Here is a 16,214-nt window from a genome sequence, read left to right as displayed (position 1 = left end):
TCTTCGCTTAAGTTCATGATGCTGTTTTTGAATCTTCCTACTTCCTGAAGAAACAATGACTCAATTGCAGCTTGTCTTTAGTTCGACATATGGAGCCATTTAAGTTCAAAGTTACGATGTTGGGCTTGGTTCGACATTTTGTTTCAAGTAAATATTGTTTGTGAAGCTATCCATGGATTTACCGAAGACGTCGCAGTTGCTAAAAAATTGCTCGGAATTACCGTCTAAACTGCCTTAATATATCAGGTACAGCTAAGGAAAGACCTCTGAAAACTGGAATGAATCCGATTTTCTAATTTGGTCGATCAAGAAGAAAAAAAAACAAATATTTTATCACGAAGCCGCAGATAGATACCGAGTAATCCAGAAGATTTCCTCAAAATAATCCAATGCTTGACACAATCAAAAATGCACACAATAATACCTGGTCATTTTTGTATGATGTAGGAAAAATTCCTGAAAAGTCCATAATAGAAGAAGCCTGTGCTGATTTACAAATCAATTCAACAGATAGAGATCAATATGACGTGTCTGTTTGCGAATTTGTTGAAAAACTCTTGAGCTTGAATCCATTACTGAAAGACCTTGAACCAGCAACACTTCAAGTTCTACGAGTTATCAAGGAAAATGATTGGCACGATTATACCGAATGTGTGGAAGACGCTTCGTATATTACTATACTTCATTCAAATTTATTTTAGCAGTCGGTTGGCCATGAAATCATTTCCTCAAGTTTTTGTAACTAGAACGAAGTTAGGTTGGCACTCACGAAATGTCGGTAATGTCATAACGCCATTGCCACAACTAATATCAATTTTTATTACGAAAATTCGAAAATGTCGAAAGTGATTGAAAAAAGAGACAGAGTTTCAGCAAGTGCTATTTAGAATTCACGTCCGCTCATTCAAATAGTTATACCCTGATATTCTAAAATCCACAATACGTCAGACGTTAGCGAACATATTCAATGTAATAGAATAGAGAATTTATATAATGTTTCATCTGAATCTAAACGATTTATATTTCAGCTGAATATTTCCACAATCACAAAGATTGTGAATGAAGAGGATGACAAAGAATTTCCTTCTATTGGGAGACCCAAAAAAGTGGTGGCATTTGAGAATTTTTTATTTGAGTGAAGTAATGCGAAAAATTTACTATAGGATTTTCGATAAATATCATCGGAGAATAAGTTCCCTAAAATGGATTTTTCTATTTTTCTTTGACTTGTCCTATACAATGTAAATGTCTTAAGGTACTAATACATACCTAATTATTATTACTACATCAATGTACATGAATAGATTTTTGTTGAAGAATTTAACATTTTGTAATTATCTGTTAATTCCTTCGGGAGATACCCATTCCCAACAACTGCATCATATGCATTTCATCTTCGGGTTAATATTTTTGAAATCTACAAATGATGTAAGCCAAAGAAGATAACGAACATTAACTTTCCTCAAGCTAGTGCATATTATGATATTATACTGATCTCTTGTATTTTCCATGCAAATAACTGGAAACATTTTGTATAAACTTCAATTATGTTCGTCACATATTTTCCGAAGAGATTCGACATTGTAATAAAATTCGTAATAACAGAAACTTTTACGTAGAACGGGCAACATAGCGTTGATTTAAAACCCAAAAATGTTTTGACAAGCTTCATAACCCCACATTTTCGTACTATACAGAATGAAATGTGTCAAATTTCCATGGCCAACCGACTGCTAAAATAAAATTGAATGAAGTATAACTATACACCTAATACTTTCTGTCGCTAGAGGTGAACAGGGCTTGAGTAAATTAAAACTTATTTACGCTTTACCCTGAGTCTGGAAAGGTAAAGTTCTTGAAAACTTGTCTATGGAAGAGAATGCCATTGCACTGCATTGCATTGCGAAGTGCACTTCGGCCCGTGAATTGATTGTGAATGTAGCTTTACGCTAAGCACGCTAGTTCGGCCAGCCGCAGTAGCCTAGTGGAACGCTTCAAGTTATGGTACTATACAGCACCTACGGCGCACGCAGTTATGACATGAATCTTGAATTGGTCGTGGTATTATGTTTTTTTTTTTGTAAGAAGGTTCTAGCAACTTCAGTCATATGAATAATTTTTCTTGGATGCTACAAGGTTAGGTAATCACAACCTTTTCAGTTTTCTGATAACATGTCAATCTTTAAAAAAAAGGATATCATTTTTTCAAAATCGGGTGGCATATGCCAACGGATACTGCAGGCACTTGAGATAAAACCTGAACAGAGGTTTGTCGAGCTTCTGTCATCATGTTTTCATTATTGCTGAACTCTGGAGTTTTCTTCTTTGGTCAACCACTTCCTTTTTTGTTTGAACATACCTGTTTCGTCAACGCATCGCAAAACAGTACAATGGAAAAATTCATACTTAATAATCTTCAGCAAGATAGGCTTCCATGAAGTCGCCGGAACAGAATATTTCTATTCTCCTTCAATTTTCTTCCCAATTTTGAAGTAGGATTCAATAGTAAAAGCAGGGTGTAGCAGGGGGAAAATCTGCGAGACAGACGAACACAACCTCTCCTGAGGGGAAACAAGTGTGGGGATTCCTTAACTGATCTCTCGGTCTTCGATGGTAGGTTCTTGACCTTCTAGCTTCTTCTGTTGGATCGTAGTCGACTTATCTTCGTAGTTCCTCATTTGGATGTTGATTGGCTTTGTCGAATATCTTTTCTGTCTTTCTCTTCATAAATTCTATAAATGGTTCCCATTCCAAGCCCTTGTAGACACCAGGGTACATCCATCGCCATTCTAAAGAGTTTATTCCCAGTGGCCTGTATTCTCTTGATGTGGGTCTTGGCTGCGAAGCCCCATGCCGCCGATCCATATGTGAGTTGTCGTCGCGCGATAGTTTTAATCATCATATGACTTCTTCTGCCTATAAGGATAAAGTCTACTCATTGCCGCTTTTGTTTTATCAACTGCACATTTGATGTGGTTTTTCCATGTTAGTCCTCTGTCAAGCTTTACTCCTAGGTATGTTGCTTCATTTTCCCATTCAACCTCTTCTCCATGAACTTCAAGGTTTTCTTCCATCCCCAATTTTCTCTTTTGCAGTATTATTGCTTTAGTAATGCTCTATATCAAAAGAATATATATATATATAGATATATATATATATATATATATATATATATATATATATATATATATATATATATAAATATATATATATAAATATATATATATATATATATATATATATATATATATATATATATATATATATATATATAAATATATATATATATATATATATATATCTATATATATATATATATATTCCAAGACCGTCCCGGAACTATACAATTGTCTTGGAACTAGCCGTTAGCTGATAGGAAATATATATATATATATATATATATATATATATATATATATATATATATATATATATATATATATATATATATATATATATATATATATATATAAATAATATACAAAAAATAAAATACATATCACCAGTAGACAGCCAAAACCAAAAGAAGACAAGGAACCACCATGGAAACAACGCCTGGAAAAAAAGATAAATACTATTAGAAAACAAATTGGAAAGCTTCATACTTACCTGAACACGAACTCACCAAGCAGAAAAACATCCAAAAAGGTCGCACGCATAGCATCCGAATTCCGCATCAAAAGCATCGGGGAACGGTTCAAACAAGATCTCACCAAATTATGTGACACCCTGAAACAAAAAGTTAAAGCATTAGGTAATAGAATCAGGAGGTATAATGAAAGATCCACGCGGTACAAAAACAACCAGCTGTTTTATAAGAACCAAAAACAATTTTACAGACAACTTGAAGGAACAACAACAACCGAGGAAGAATTTCCGACACCGCAAGACATGCATGCGACATGGAAGGAAATATGGGGTCACGCAGTGGAACATGATGATGAAGCTTCTTGGATCAGGGAAGCGGAGACGGAAGCGGAGAAATATGCCATGGAAGAAATCACCATAACGGAAGACGACATAAAAGCCGTATTGAAAAAGTCAAACAACTGGACTGCACCGGGACCAGATGGAATCCATAATTATTGGTGGAAAAACTTTGACTCCACACATGAACAACTATCGAAATTATTCCAGAAGGCGCTAACGGACCCGTCACAAATACCTGAATTCTGCACACTTGGAATAACTCACATGATCCCTAAGGGAACAAAAAACGGAGACCCTACGAACTATAGGCCAATAACATGTCTACCGGCAATCTACAAAATACTTACCGGAACACTAACACACCATATCTGGAAACATGTGGCAAAAAATAAAATACTAGCCCGTGAACAGAACGGATGCCGAAGAGACGCAAGAGGGTGCAAGGAACTGCTTATTGTTGATGCACTCGTCACGAAGCAGGCTAAAAAGAAATTGAGAAATCTCTCCATGGGGTGGATTGACTACAAAAAGGCCTTCGACTCGATACCACACACATGGCTGCTAAAAACCTTAAGGCTATATGGAGTGTCGGAGTGCTTAATCAATCTACTAAATCATCTCATGGCAACATGGAGAACAAATCTACGGGTCAACACCAACAATGGAACTTACACAACAGCCGAAATTAAGATCAAGAGGGGACTGTTTCAGGGTGATAAGTTAAGCACATTATGGTTCTGTTTAGCAATAAATTTCCTTAGTAAATTACTCAACAAAACGAGATACGGGTACTTAATAGAAAAAAGAAACAACATCAAAATAAACCACCAATTGTATATTGACGATCTCAAACTCTACGCAGCGAACGAAGATCAGCTATTAAGGCAACTAAGGATAGTAAAATCTTTCACAGAAACAATCAAGATGCAAATGGGACTTGATAAATGCGCAGTGCTGCATATTAAAAGGGGAAAACTCATAACTGGAGAAGCGATGATTGTAGAAGACGAACTAAGAATTCAAAGACTAGGGCCAGATGAATCCTATAAATACCTAGGCATCCAACAAGGGCTAGAAATAAGGAATACTGAAGCCAAAACAACTTTCAGAAACAAGTTCATGGAAAGGCTGAAAATGATACTGAAAAGCAAATTAAATGCTAAATCAACATTTACAGCTATCAGCACATGGGCTATTCCTTGCTTATCTTACTCGTTCGGAATAATAAAATGGTCCGTCACAGACCTCAGGGCCATCGACACACAAATAAGAGTATCACTGACAAAATATGGCATGCACCACCCCCACGCTTCTGTGAACAGATTATACGTGCCCAGACAAGATGGAGGAAGGGGACTGCAAAACATTGAATCCACACACCACCGAGTAGTACGCGAGATGAGAGAATACTTCAGATCAAAAAACTCACCTTTTTTCAAAGCCATATCTGATGAAGACAACAACATCACAGCATTAAATCTGGCATCAAGCAACCATCCCATTGAACCTAAAAGCATCGAAGAACTATCCGAAATATGGCACGGCAAAGCTCTCCATGGAAGATACCCCACCGCCCTGAAATGGAACAAAATAGACAAAGTAAGATCTGTCAATTACCTCAAGGCAGGATACCTGTTTCCAGAAACGGAGGGCAGACTGGCGGCAATTCAGGATCAGGTGATACCTACAAAAGCATATCAAAAACAGATAATGAATAAGAACTTACCTAATGACAAATGCCGCAAATGCTCCCAGGCGACTGAAACAATCCAACACGTCACGTCATCCTGCCCCATCCTCGCTCCAAGGGAATACACGGACCGCCACAATGCCATGGCAAAGGCATACCACCAAGCCATCGCCCTAAAAAATGGGTTAATAAAACATCAAAAGAAAATCTTTGAATACTTACCTAAAGAAATACTGGAAAATGAGGAGATGAAACTGTATTGGGACCATCCACTCGTCACTGACAGACCCATTGCGCACAACCGGCCGGATATTGTGATACTGAAAAAGAAAAAGAAAGAATTAATTATAATAGACATCACGATTCCAGCAGATGACAATGCTGAGCGAGCCTATAATGAAAAAAAGATAAAATACCACGATCTGGCTTTCGAACTAAAAGAAATATACAGACTTACCTCTACATCAATCCTACCCCTCGTCATAACCACAAACGGATTAGTGGAGGCACATCTTTTCGAAAACACCATTAAGCTGGAACTAGATGAAAAGCTAATCGGAGAGGCACAAAAGGAGGTCATCTTGTGGACCACCAGAATAGTGAGAAGGTTCTTAACAAGTTGCTGAGAGAAGTGTCTTGATCAGAGTTGATCCGGCACCATCAAACAGCCTAACCCTGAAAGGTGAAAAAAAAAAAAAAAAAAAAAAAAAAAAAAAAAAAAAAAAAAAAAAAAAAAAAAAAAAAAAAATATATATATATATATATATATATATCTATATATATATATATATATATATATATATATATATATATATATATATATATATATATATATATATATATATATATATATATATTTCCTATCAGCTAACGGCTAGTTCCAAGACAATTGTATAGTTCCGGGACGGTCTTGGAATTGACATTATGTCTAATGTTGACTTCCAGGACCCAAATATCAGTTCCAAGACAGTCTTGGAATTGATATTATGACTAATGTTGCCTTCCAGGACCCTAAGTAGGGTAATATACTGCTTACTTCCAGAACGGTCTTGGCATTGTAGTTTTCGAATATAGAAATATGTATTTCTCACGTTTAATTAATCCCAATTGCGTTTTTTCAAATTCCACTATATATCATTCGAAATCCTGCAAATCAGAAATAATGATCACCTGCGAAAAAGATTGAATACGTTTTCATTATCTCATTTTCGTTTTATAGAATATTGTGCTATATTCTCTTCTCAGTATTATAACCAGAAATATTGCAGAAGCATTTCCATTTACACAAGGAATGAAAATGGTTTTCCCATATATGTAAAAGCACCAGAGATGAAATTTTGCCAGCAAAGTTTGTCGATTGTAATATGAGAGCTTGGTGCATGGCAATTTTGCGAATGTTGATAATCACAAAAAATGTCATGGGCGAATTTGCCGAACAACAAAATCCTTGAATATTAAGCCTGAATTTTTATGTCGATTAGTATTCGACATGACTATTTCACGAGAAAATTTGTTGAAAAGTAATATAGTCATCATAGTGGCTTATTTTTCGAATGAATGGAGGACAAATACGTCAAAGGACTCCATCTTCAATTTACTGATATATGCTAAATATTAATTTCCTAAGCTATCGTGAATTCGAGAAATGTCAAAAATTTTATTATACAGGGTGATTTATTGGGAAATTCGCATACACTCATGGTATTTATGGGTCTACCATTCTTTGTAACCATGATACAAACTGGTTAACTAATTTTCTCAATTTTTTGAATTAATTTTAACTTATCAACCACCACATACATTTCGTGATATTTGATTCGTATGTTCAATGTCAGGAGTGCTATCGATTACCATAATAAAAAAATTTCTCATTTCAGGTCCGCCTCGAAAAAATTTAATGTATATGAATATTTTGAAATCTTGTTCACAAAATTGGAAAGACTAGACAAAAATAAGTGAGATTAAATGTATACCTGTAAGCTTGATTCAAACCTAGATGTTTCGAAATTATTGACAGATAATTTTCAGTAGCTTCAGGAGAGTTAATGTTTGTTATCTTCTTTAGATAAAAGTTGAATACCTTACATCAGTTGTAGATTTCAAAAAAATCAACATGCAGTAGTTGGGAATCTCTCGAAGGACTTAACGGATAATTACAAGAATGTTAAATTCTTCAAGAAAAATCATCTTGCATCAATAGAAGTCGAAAGAATTGAAGGAAGTTTCAAGGCAAGAGGAACAGATGAATTAACAGTTAATAAGTTGGATCGCATTCATAGAAGTTTATTTTTAATACTTTCATATAATAATAATTATATATTTATTCCACGATGAGATTCATCGAAAATCCTGTAAGGTGGTAACTTTTCGCATTCGTTCACCATAAAATAAAATTCTCAAATGCCACCACTTTTTTGGGTCTCCCAATAGAAGAAAATTCTTTGTCATTCTTTTCACTCACAATATTTCTGATTGTGAAAACAATCAGCTGAAATATAAGTCGTTGAGATTCAGATGAATCATTATATAAATTCGCTTACATTGAATATTATTATTATTATTATGAAGGAAACAGAGAAGAGGCCGTAGCCTATAAATCTCATACAAAATGAAAATAAATGACACTTCAGAAGATAAAAACAAAACAAAAATATAAAAACAAAATTCAGCAATCCTATGCACATAAAAACTACAATGAGTCTAATCTGTTTTTAAAAGAGTTTACACTCTCAGCGCAAACAATACTGGCTGGTAGCGAGTTCCACTCGGCGAACACGCGATTCGGTAGAAAAAACTGTCTCGCACGAGTTCGGAACACTTCGTGGTAAAGCTTGTATTGGTGGCCGCGAAGTTGATTTGTATTTAGCGTGAAAATGTTGTCCAGGTTGCCACCAATAAAACCATGCAGAATCCGGTAAGTCACTATAAGATCACCACGCATTCTACGATCACTAAACGAGTCAAGCTTAAAAATTTTAAGTCTATCCTCATAAGAAGGGCGAACTCTCCCAAAAGGAATCCGCGTCGCAGAACGCTGTACACCCTCCAAACGCTGTCGGTCAGAGATCAGATCAGGAAACCATGCAGGGCCAGCGTGTTCCAGTATTGGTCGAACGTAGGTGATGTAAAGCTGCCTGCATGTATCGACTGAGCATCTAGGAAAGACTTTTCTTATTAGGTACAAAATTTTACTGCACTTAGAGGATATACTGCTAACATGGGCTGACCAGGACAGATCCTCAGTGATTAACAGCCCGAGATCGTTATGCTGCGTAGTGGACCTTTGATATTTGCCATCAATGGTGTATCGATTTCGTGGATTGAGTCTCCCAAGGTGAATAACCCTACACTTGTCCACGTTCAAAGGAAGAAGCCACCTCTGGCACCATTGGCTCACTTGGATCAAGTCATTTTGGAGAATCTGAGGAAAGCGTGCATCATAAAAGAGCTTGATGTCATCAGCATATTGGGAGCAGAAGGACAAGAACAACCAGGGCAGGTCTGATATGTACGCCAAAAACAGGATGGGACCCAAAACAGAACCCTGCGGCACTCCACTGACGACAGGTTTGAAGTCAGATAATGAGTCACCTACCCTGACCGAAAAATATCTCCCAACAACAAATGAACGCAGCCATTCCAGAACGCCACCCCTTACACCCAGATGTTCAAGCTTAAAAAGTAAACGCCGAAAGGGAACACGATCGAAGGCTCGAGAGAGGTCCAGATATATGACATCCATAGGTATTCCACTATCGATAGACTTGGTCCAATGCTGGAGACACTCAAGAAGACATGTAATAACTGACCGTCCCGGTAAAAAGCCATGCTGTTGATTGGGAATAATATCATTATCAACCAAAAATTGTAGTAGTCTACCAGACACAACCTTCTCAGCAATCTTGGAAATTAAAGGAAGTAGACTAATGGGACGGTAATTGTTGGGACACAGTTTGTCCCCTTTCTTGAATATTGGAGTAATTCTAGATTTCTTCCAAGCAGATGGTAGCTGACATGTATGGAAAGATAACCTGATGATCATGGTTATGGGAAATGACAGATTTGTGGAGCATCTCTTCAGTATACGAGCTGAAATGTTATCCAAACCAGGTGCAGTAGACAAGTCCAACTGAGATATAATTTGCAAAATCTCCTCCTCCTGGACATCAATGCTATCCAGTGAATTGACCGTGCGAGGTGTAGACATTGACGGCATAGGATCACACGGTTCACTAGAAAACGAATCAAAGAATGTATCGGAAAAAACACCAGCGCACTCGGAACTATCAGAACAAAGGTCACCTGTTGCATTTCTCACTAAAGGGACTGATACCTTCGAACTCAAAGAGTCCCGAATATGCTTGTAGAACTTCTTTCTATTGTAAGGTTGAGCTAAGGAGTCGTAAAACAACTTTCTAGCGTCCCTTATTTTCAGACTCAAAGCATTTGAGTAGCGGCGATGGATGTTGTAACTCTGTTCTAACCTATCGCGACGATAACACTGCCATAACATCCTTTTCCGACGCAGCATAGAGAGAATCTCCTCACTCAACCAAGGCTTGGACGCCACGGAGCTAACAAATTTAGTTCTAGTAAAACGTGACACGGACTCATCGAGGCAAGTACAGAAACGTTTCCAGGCACTGTTCACATCCAAACCACCCAACAAATGGTTCCAGTCAACGGAGGACAGATGACGATTGAGAGAATCGAAATCAGTTAATGAAATCTGTTTTTTTGAAGTTTTGTTGCCAGCGGATGGGGTGAACTGAAGGGTGGAAACAACCATCCTATGATCAGACCGACCGAGAGGATCCATATATTTTATGTCAGAAACCAAATCCGGATCACTGGCCAACAGCAAATCGAGCGTGGAGGGAGTCTGACCATGTACGATTCGTGTAGGCTCATCAACGATTTGGTGGAGGCCAGTTTCATCAAGCAAGCCAAGGAAACGCCCGGCCACGGAACTCGGGGAGGGAAAAGAACTCACTGGCCACTGTATTTCCCTGAAATTGAAATCTCCAGCTATGAAGACATTACGATGGGTCTCCGATACTGAACGAATATGGTTCAGAAGTAAATCATCAGACGGGGATGGATGGGGTCTATAGACACAGCCAACACAGATAGAGAAGGTGGGCGAGGACATCCTCACGAATAGGTTGTCAATGTGCGGAATATCATAGGAGAATGTCTCGGTGGAGAAAGACGCGGAAATGCCATCACTTAGGTATATACAGACACCATTATATCCCACATTGAGAAGACTGTCACATCGAAATAAAGAAAAACCTCTGATGCTGAATAATTGATCTGGAAGAGCATCATGTAGCCAGGTTTCTGTAATACAAACGATATCAGGTTTCAGGAGTTCAATATTTGCGCATAATTCATAAAACTTATTTTTGATTGATCGAGCGTTGAGGTAGAGTACAGTCCATTGGGAAACAGAGGAAAAATTCACTTTTTTTGAAGTAGAAGTTGCCGGAACAGCAACCACCTTGGGCACATCCTTAATGAATTTAATGGTCAAATTCCCCTCCCCGTCCGATTCACGCCGTCGCAGCTCCTCCCTTGCCCGCTTCAAACACATGACTTGATCCGGAGTTAAATCATCAGAAAGCTTAATTTTTTGGAAAAGTGGGGATCTGGCCAGAGTTGCCTTATTTTGCAGTATTTTCCTAACGAAGATAGAACTAGAGAAAGTTATAGCAATAGGTCTGGGCACACGGGACGACGAACCAAGACGTGAGTGGTGAACAATATGTTGTGAATAAGAGGGCAGGATCTGATCGACAATTTGCTTCACCGTGCTCTCGTCGGAAGAACTATCAGAATTCTCAGGAACGAAACGTGCAATAATGTTATGTGAACGACGTACTCTATCAATTAATTCGGGATATTCGACTGAAGTAGTGGGAACTGGCAGATCATTCACAATTTCGTTCTTCAATTTCTCCGCAAAACCATGGAAATTGGTGACCTCGTTTTCGACTTGAGACAAATGCGAAGAAAGAGAAGAGAGATCCGTGCCCAGCTTTTGGAGGCTGTCGCCCTGAGATGTTAATTTTGATTCATGTTCGTCGAGGCGGGACGTACATCTGGACACCTGCGCAGTAAGCCGCTCCTGAGAGAGTTTGATTCCAGCGATGTCCTCCTTCATAGAAGTAACAGCAGTGGTGAGGTTATCGAGAGCATTGCACTGGAATGAGATCTTTTCCATAAGTAACTTGAACTCCCTCATGGTAACAGGAGCATCATCCGCCAACGGAGAGGTCTGCTGAATTTGGGAGACAGCGGCCGCTTCGGCTCTCTTCAATCGTCTTGAAGAGGTGCAGTAATTGCAACACCATTTTTTTCCAAGGACGATCAGAGACGTCCTGTCGGCGGGAGTGAGATTTCCGCACACCAAGTGGAAAGTGCACAAACAGGTCGAACATTGGATCGATTCATCAGCTTTAGGAACTGGTTTAGAACAGCTGTGGCAGGAGGGCATGTTGTTTGCAAATTTTTATAGTTGATGTGAACAGGTCGGAACGTGTATGGAGCGCTTAACGAGAAGCGGCTAGAGCCAGTGACAGATGTATCACTGATATGCGTGAATAAACAAACAATATTCACTCAACACTTATGACAATAATTGTTCAAAAACTTGCTTGTTTTTCAGTGGAAATTGGCACCTTTCAGAACACGAGTAACCGTTCAAGAAATGCACCAATTGACAAAGTTTAAAATTTCAACTCGCAAACCCAACTCCGCAAAATTCACAATTCAATCGGATGCCAAATTTTCACGTCTATTTCAACTAAAGCGTCACATACGATCACATACTGAATATGTTTGCTACGGTCAGATATATTGTGGATAGAGGGTGTAGGGTTACCTACTATTTAAATGAGCGGACCTGAATTCTAAATAGCACTTCCTGAAACCCTGTCTTCTCTCTTTTTCAATCACTTTCGTCATTTTTGTAATGTTAATGAATATTAGTTGTGGCCACGGCGTTATGACATTAACGACATTTCATGAGTGCCAACCTTACTCCGTTCTAGTTACAAAAACTTGAGAAAATTATTTTATGTCCAACCGAGTGCTAAAATAAAAGTGAATGGAGTATACTACATACACATTCCTGTTATTTCCAAACTATCAAAACGCATTTCCAGTGGAATGTAAAAGAACTGTGGTATTTCTATTATAGATTCATCCCCTCATTCTTAATATTTGAAAGAGGATATATTCATACTGAATGCAATTATACGGTATTATATACATGTATTTGATTCTTATACGAAAGAAATTCATAGCAAGGGCAGACCTGTACTAAAGCGACTGATACTTGATCTTGATGATATGTCCATTGAGTTTCGAGAAAAAATATGAAATAGGTAAATTTTAATTTCTCAACTTGCGAACTTTCGATGAAAATTCTAAAGTTATAACGTCTTCGGGGCTAGGAGTTGTGACGTCATCGATGTTTTTCTGAATACCGAAATGTCATAAGTAATACCAAAGAGAAAGTTTCTCCACTCGCTAAAGCTCTTTTTGTCCTCTATTCATTATATAAACATTCGGAAATTTCACTGCATAGGCGTCAATGACGGACGGACCTGGTGAATGTGTATATATTTATATACAGGGCGAGTCTTTGCTTTGTAAAAATATTTCACAGTAAATTATTGAGGTCGAAAGAAAAAAAATTTTCATGTACAATATTTTTTACGATTTGGCCCTGATAAAAAGATATAGGTAGATTTTTAAAAGAATTGCATGCGATCAAAGTAGCCAATTTTTCGAATTTCACCTATAGTTTTTATTTATGAACGACAACATACTCGAAAACATAATAACATTTAATTATGTTTTTCAACAACCTCTATCTTTTAAACCGAGCCGATTTGGAAAAAATGGTAAAGGAAAAAAGTGTTTCTTTTGACCTCAAGAATCTACTGTAAAATATTTGTACGAGTCAAAGACTCACTCTGTATATGCTTAAATTTTTTTTTATTGAAAACAGAAAAATAATACAAATTTATCACAACACAAAAACGAAAATATTATAATCTTAATATAATGGTTGTTCATTACACTGTGGAATGAGAATAGGGCTTCAGGCGTTGCCCAAAACTCGAATGTCTGAAATATTTGGTTAGAGAGGAAGACGCTTCATTAACTATTTTTTTATGTTTGTAATTTGAAACATTTCTCCAAATACAATGCTGAATTGACCCTTCGTCCATTGGAAAATCAAGTTTTGTTTTTTTAGGGAATGGAAATTCTTTTGAAAGATCTTCCGTAAATTTGCACTTTATTTTTTTATTATCCATCTCAAATTTTCTCTAGAAATATACTGAATCAAATTCAAGATTTTGACGGACATTTCGACGGACGTTTTCCAGTGACGGACTTCTTGGACGATTGACGGACTGTCCGTCACAATGAGGGACGCCTGGTCACCCAAAGTTATGGATAATGCACGATGATACAGTATTGCATATCCATCAGTGGAAGTACACAAACATAAAGTTTCTGATTGTGCAAATTAGATTCAGTCCTGAACATCCAGAAATTTATGGATGCTCGAAAATGATATATCCAGTTGTCGTACAGAAAAGTATAATTTTTAAGAACAGATATTTCGATCCATTTCTGAATATCCAAAAGATGTTCAATAACGTACGTATATGGATGTTCGACGGACGTCCCTTATTGGAAGTGCATTGGGCTTCCTATGGATATACAGGAAAGTACAATTATGGAGAATTCTTGTTGATCCAAAAATGTACATCCACTGGACGTACATTAACTTACAATTGCTTATTGTAGAAATAAGATCCGGCCCTGTACATCCTACGAATGTTGAGAAATGAATAATTATTGATGCTCGAAAATGATACATCTATTTGTCGTAGTCGTACAGAAAAGTACACTTTCTGGAAGCAGATATTTAGATCCAGATCTGAACTTCCAATAGATGTACAATCATGAATAATTTAAGTTGATCCAAAAATGTACGTTGAATGGACGTACATCAACGTACACTTTCTGATTGAACAAATAGGATCCAGTCCTGCACATCCTACGAATGTTGAGAAATATAGGTACAATTATGGACCCTCGAAAATGATACATCCAGTTGTCGTACAGAAAAGTACAATCTCTGGAGGCAAATAATTGACATACAATTCTGAACATCCAAAAGATGTAAAATCATGGATAATTCACGTTGATCTAAAAATATTGCTGAATAACCATGCTGATTGTAGAAATAAGATACGGTCCTGTACATCCTACGAATGTTGAGAAATGAATAATTATGGATACTCTAAAATGATACATCCAGTTGTCGTACAGAAAAGTACAATTTCTGGAAGCAGATATTCAGATCCAGATCCGAACTTCCAATAGATGTACAATCATGAATAACTTACGTTGATCCAAAAATGTACGTTGAATGGACGTACACTATCGTACAATTTACGATAGTACAATAAAGATCCAGATTTGTGTATCCAGAAGATGTCCAATAAGAAACGCATATAGATATTTGTCCAACATCCCTTATTTAAAGTTAAATGGACATCCGTAAAACGTCCATTTATGAACGTACAGTAAAGGTCCAGAAATGTACATCCATTGGACTTGGACCATGTAAGGTCCGTGGATGTTTGTACTTCATTTGGATATAAAATGGGCGTCTATTGGACGTCATGTGCTGTATGGAAAGCTTGTTGGAAAAGACATTTAATTTTGTGTAAATTTTGGAGATAATTGTGCTTTTTGAAAATTTGATGTACAGGGTGTTCTACAAGATGTGAAATAAAAAAACTCTCAGTACGGACCCGCGCTATCAAAAAATCATTATAATTGAATCATCGTCATTTTCCAATGCTTTTATTTGTTGACATTTCCACGAAAACCTATAAAGGTGTTCAAGAGTTATGCCGACTGAAAGTTTTTGATGACATACTTACAAAAAACATCTCTCGAATGAATATACTCAGGACATATTTCGAAAACTGATTCAGACTTTCCAAAATGTCCTGCATCTGCACTGAAAGCCTGTGCAATTATCCGTAAAACACCCTGTTTCCCTTCTACTTTCTTCGTTCTGTTCAGGTATATTAATCCATTTATGCACGAGAGAGATGGTTTTTGAACATATAAAATGTTTAATTACCAGGACATTCCTGCAGCTGCAGTTGTAACATTAGGGAGTTGTATATTATGTGTCAAGGTAAGAATGAATATCCGATGCGAGTGAATCATCAGAGTATCGAATTTTCATGCTAACCGAGATACATATTAATATACTTTCCACGCCACGCTAAATATTGAATCATTCAATTGAAAAATGAATAAAACATTTCGAATACTCCAATGAATATGATAGATCATCAAAGATTTTATTCTCTATGTTTCCGAATGTATTTCCTAATGTTCATTACGTAACAAGTGATGGTATGAAATTCAGTCAAAGTGCTTTCGGAATCAGGTGCTGCAATATTTTATTATGTATCACACTCGGTATCAATAATCAAGTGATGGAATGCTTACATTTTGTGATCACACAATTCAAAACTATAGAAGA

At 37.1% G+C, this 16,214-nt stretch overlaps 1 protein-coding gene across 4 annotated transcripts; it reads right to left on the bottom strand.

The window, feature by feature from the left end:
* Positions 1-3,485: 3,485 nt before the first annotated feature.
* Positions 3,486-6,308, bottom strand: LOC123314400. Of its 4 annotated transcripts, none has more exons than XR_006537809.1 (6): positions 6,078-6,308; positions 5,843-5,940; positions 5,657-5,793; positions 5,360-5,505; positions 3,626-3,729; positions 3,486-3,555 (listed from the first exon to the last, which is right to left on the bottom strand). XR_006537809.1 is itself a non-coding variant. In XM_044899683.1 (4 exons), the coding sequence occupies exons 1-4, from the start codon at positions 6,198-6,200 to the stop codon at positions 5,438-5,440; spliced, it is 426 nt and encodes a 141-aa protein (XP_044755618.1). In that variant the 5' UTR covers positions 6,201-6,308; the 3' UTR covers positions 4,937-5,437. The 4 variants fall into 4 exon arrangements, 1 of the variants encoding a protein (XP_044755618.1); XR_006537810.1 differs by having other exon boundaries at positions 3,501-3,555; positions 3,610-3,729; XR_006537808.1 differs by having other exon boundaries at positions 3,492-3,729.
* Between the last annotated feature and the right edge of the window lie 9,906 nt (positions 6,309-16,214).

The sequence above is a fragment of the Coccinella septempunctata genome, chromosome 5, assembly GCF_907165205.1.
Source record: "Coccinella septempunctata chromosome 5, icCocSept1.1, whole genome shotgun sequence".
Classification (NCBI taxonomy): domain Eukaryota; kingdom Metazoa; phylum Arthropoda; class Insecta; order Coleoptera; family Coccinellidae; genus Coccinella; species Coccinella septempunctata.
The sequence above is the reverse complement of the archived record's forward strand: the minus strand, read 5'-3'. Positions and strand labels throughout refer to the sequence as shown.

What these genes read in the sequence shown, in the direction of transcription:
- LOC123314400 (XM_044899683.1), bottom strand. Translation starts at nt 6,200, where the DNA reads ATGACCTCCTTTTGTGCCTCTCCGATTAGCTTTTCATCTAGTTCCAGC. An exon ending in ATTTTCCAGTATTTCTTTAG is followed by an intron (nt 5,794 to 5,842) that starts GTAAGTATTCAA and finishes CCCATTTTTTAG; the next exon opens with GGCGATGGCTTGGTGGTATG. An exon ending in TTTGCGGCATTTGTCATTAG is followed by an intron (nt 5,506 to 5,656) that starts GTAAGTTCTTAT and finishes GTTCCATTTCAG; the next exon opens with GGCGGTGGGGTATCTTCCAT.